Consider the following 4,275-nt stretch of genomic DNA (forward strand, 5'->3'; position numbering starts at 1 on the left):
AGCCCGTCCGCGCTGCCGCCCCCCGCAGCGCACCACGTGGGCGCCCTCCCCACTCCTCCCAGTGTGCGAGTCCTTGGGCTACCCCGTTCAAACCGTCCACCACACTCCCATCGATCCGTCTCTTTTACCAACGCAACGCGTCTCCCCTCCCCGCCCGCCCGCCCTGCTCCAACTCTATATATACGCTCGGCCTCCGAGCTCCAGACATCAACCATCCATCGGTCCATCCAGACCTCACTCCCGCACCGCACGCTCTCTCCCGCAACAAAACCCACGCCAATTCCGCCCAAACCCCGCCGGACTCTCGCCGCGATCCTCCCCCGCCGCCGCAGATGCAGACACTCACAGCCTCGACCTCGGTCTCCTCCATACAGCGGCACCGGCCGCGCCCCGCGGGCCGGTCCAGCTTCTCCGCCCGCGCCGTCAGCTCCGCGCCGCGCGCGCCCTCCGGCGCCGCCCGCGTGCCGGCCCCGTCCCGGTTCGTGCGCGGCGCCGATGCCGCGCCGGCCAAGCCCCTCATTGCCGTCCCCAAGGCGCCCGCCGTGGAGAGGCAGGAGAAGAAGCTCAACTTCTTCCAGCGCGCCGCCGCCACGGCGCTCGACGCCTTCGAGGAGGGATTCGTGGCCAACGTGCTGGAGCGCCCCCACGGCCTCTCCAGGACGGTCGACCCCGCGGTGCAGATCGCCGGCAACTTCGCGCCGGTCGGTGAGACCCCGCCCGTGCACGCGCTGCCGGTGACCGGCCGCATCCCCCCGTTCATCAACGGCGTGTACGCCCGCAACGGCGCCAACCCGCACTTCGACCCCGTCGCCGGGCACCACCTGTTCGACGGCGACGGCATGGTGCACGCCCTGCGGATCCGCAACGGCGTCGCCGAGACCTACGCCTCCCGCTTCACCGAGACCGAGCGCCTGCAGCAGGAGCGCGCGCTGGGCCGCCCGATGTTCCCCAAGGCCATCGGCGAGCTCCATGGCCACTCCGGGATCGCGCGCCTTGCTCTGTTCTACGCCCGCGCGGCCTGCGGCCTCATCGACCCGTCGCGCGGCACCGGCGTGGCCAACGCCGGCCTCGTCTACTTCAACGGCCACCTCCTCGCCATGTCTGAGGACGACATCCCGTACCACGTCCGTGTCACCGACGACGGCGATCTCCAGACCGTCGGCCGCTACGACTTCGACGGGCAGCTCGAGTGCCCCATGATCGCGCACCCCAAACTCGACCCCGCCACCGGGGAGCTTCACGCGCTCAGCTACGACGTCATCAAGAAGCCCTACCTCAAGTACTTCTATTTCAAGGCCGACGGCACCAAGTCGGCCGACGTCGAGATCCCGCTGGACCAGCCCACCATGATCCACGACTTCGCCATCACCGAGAATTACGTGGTCGTGCCCGACCACCAGGTGGTGTTCAAGCTGCAAGAGATGCTCCGCGGCGGCTCGCCCGTGGTGCTCGACAAGGAGAAGACGTCCCGCTTCGGCGTGCTGCCCAAGTGCGCGGCGGACTCGTCGGAGATGGTGTGGGTGGACGTGCCGGACTGCTTCTGCTTCCACCTCTGGAACGCGTGGGAGGAGGAGGAGACCGACGAGGTGGTGGTGATCGGCTCCTGCATGACCCCCGCCGATTCCATCTTCAACGAGTCGGACGAGTGCCTCGAGAGCGTGCTCACGGAGATCCGCCTCAACACCCGCACCGGCGAGTCCACGCGGCGCCCCATCCTGGCGCTGTCGGAGCAGGTGAACCTGGAGGTCGGCATGGTGAACTCCAACCTCCTGGGCCGCAAGACGCGGTACGCCTACCTGGCCGTGGCCGAGCCGTGGCCCAAGGTGTCCGGGTTCGCCAAGGTGGACCTCGCCACGGGGGAGCTCACCAAGTTCGAGTACGGCGAGGGCCGGTTCGGCGGCGAGCCCTGCTTCGTGCCCATGGACCCGGCCACCTCCCGCGGCGAGGACGACGGGTACATTCTGACCTTCGTGCACGACGAGGCCGCCGGCACGTCGGAGCTCCTGGTGGTCAATGCCGCCGACATGCGACTGGAGGCGACCATCCAGCTGCCGTCCCGCGTGCCCTACGGCTTCCACGGCACCTTCGTCACCGGCAAGGAGCTCGAATCCCAGGCCTGAGCCGATCGAGCCCCGCCGCGCCCGCTTGCCGCCTCCACGTTTCCCGGAGGACGGCAAGAAGCAGAGGAGGAGATGGAAAGAGGAAGTTGCCAGAGGGAGCCTCGCCTTAGGCATAGGAGATCCCCGGAATCTTCCCTTCCATTCCCCGCTGCACCTGCAGTCAGCTCATCTCTGTTCATATTCAGTTAGCTCACACTTGCTTCAGCCCACACCAGTGTAATTAAGTAGCGCTTGTAGTAAAACCTAGCTGCCACTCATAGTGTCACGGGGAAGTGAGGATTAGAGATAGGTAGAGAGAGAGGGAGAGGAAGAGGGGTCCAGCTCGCAGCTGCTCTGCCGGCGCTTGCTTCTACAGAGCGACCGTAGCTCAGCTGGTGCCCGCTGCTAGTTACTGTACAATATATTGTTCTTCATTTTATCACACGGGTTGGTATGCGTACAAATATGCTCCGGTTGCTGTCACACACTGTTCGCTGCCGGTGTTGTTGGCTCGTGTGTGTGCATTTGTTGATATTATGATAATGATATGGTGATTGTGCTGACTACATTTTCTTGTCATGTGCTCTGCTTGTGTGTTTAATATTGGCGCCCATGTAAAACGGAAGCTTGCTCGTCTCTCTGCTCTGTCAGTAAAAGATAAAAGTCAGATCGATTGATCCGTTGCTGCGAAGTACAGTAGTCCAAATTGGATGAACCGAGATTTTTCTTTGCTTCTAGGCGTTTTGGGGTTGAAATGGGGTCTTGCCGTTTGTATTTTTTCCCCCACGGCCGCCGCCGTCCGCCCGTCCGTCAGTCCGTGGGCCGATGTGTGTACAGGCGAGAGGTGGACGCTGAATCTGATCAGGGAAATATTGAGCGAGCTGTGTTGTCTCTGTTGTGGAGCTTTGTTTCCCTTGCATAATTTCATACTACGTACTGCGTACGTACTACAGTATGTTCCAGATATGATTTCGCCGCAAGGAACAGCCTGGTGAGTTCGAAGCGTAGTCGTGGATGCACCACGGGAGGCTCGAGCAAAATGCCGAACACGCGATTTGGTTTTAGCAGAAGCAGTATGGTTATCCATCCGTGAAATTTGACCCGTGTTTTCCTTGTAGCTAGCTATAGCCCTTTTGCAGGACACCTAGTCAGACAGTCAGTGCATGGAGGAAGATTTGGAGGCGAAGGGATTATCGGGCGGGCGTGCACGGATCGGCGGCGTGAACAATGTGACGTTTTGAGCCCGCTCCCCTCCTCCTGATCGATGATGGTCGGTCTGTAGCTTTCGGCGTATTTTATGGCCCTCGATGGTCGTCATGTTTCTTGCCGCTCCATCGTGCGAGTGAGAGACGGAGATCGTGTTTCGCAACCACCGCACCGCAGGACTACAAGGTGATGAGGGGTCCCCCGAAGAAGGATGCTGGAACCGCACAAACCCAACCAAAAAGCGCTACTAGCTGTTTTAATCGGAGAGAAAAGGAGAAGACGCGCTCCCACTTTGCATCTCTTCAGAGTTCAGACCCTGACCGAATGGAACTGTGTCCCTTCCTTCACGACGAGATGGGTTTGTTTAATTCTGCTTTCTGGAAAACGTGTAGACACACTTTCGGAGAAAACAGCAGTGAGAAAGTACCGATGCAGTACTGTTAGCTGAAAACTAGAGTAGTGAGTCAGTCCTTGAGCACGGGACTAGCATACAAGTCTTTGATCAGTTCATACGTCTTTCGAAAAGCTCGTGTGCTTTCGTTCCGGCCGGCTGTGCATCCGTCGACCCCCCCGATCGACAAGTGGACGGCTGTCGCACGGAGGGCCGCACACATCCGACACGCTTCACGCTTGCGTGCATGCCATGCATGGCGGATGTCGATTAACCACTTTACCTGAAAAACGGCTCCGCGAGGACGGACGGAGGCTCGGCCTCGGCCGTCGACGTCGGGCGGGCGGCGGGGCGCGGGTGGCGCGCGTGCCAGGGTAAACCGACCGCTCCCTCCCCACACGTACGCGCAGGGAAATTTAAAGCGCGCACGCGCGGCCCGCTGGTGATCGGCCGAGGGGATGAGGCGACGGCGACGCCAAGGAAGCCGTCGCGGTCGTCGACGGGTAATGGGTAATATCGTTATCGATCTAATCGCGTCGCGCCGCCAACCTCCTGCCGCGCCGTTGATGCGATGCCATC

The 4,275-nt window shown here is 61.6% G+C and overlaps 1 protein-coding gene across 1 annotated transcript; it reads left to right on the forward strand.

Moving 5' to 3' along the window:
• Positions 1-223: 223 nt before the first annotated feature.
• Positions 224-2,558, forward strand: LOC123113194 (9-cis-epoxycarotenoid dioxygenase NCED3, chloroplastic). Its single transcript, XM_044534365.1, has one exon. The coding sequence runs from the start codon at positions 333-335 to the stop codon at positions 2,118-2,120; it is 1,788 nt and encodes a 595-aa protein (XP_044390300.1). The 5' UTR covers positions 224-332; the 3' UTR covers positions 2,121-2,558.
• Positions 2,559-4,275: the final 1,717 nt, after the last annotated feature.

This window comes from Triticum aestivum, chromosome 5B, assembly GCF_018294505.1.
Source record: "Triticum aestivum cultivar Chinese Spring chromosome 5B, IWGSC CS RefSeq v2.1, whole genome shotgun sequence".
Taxonomy (NCBI): Eukaryota; Viridiplantae; Streptophyta; class Magnoliopsida; order Poales; family Poaceae; genus Triticum; species Triticum aestivum.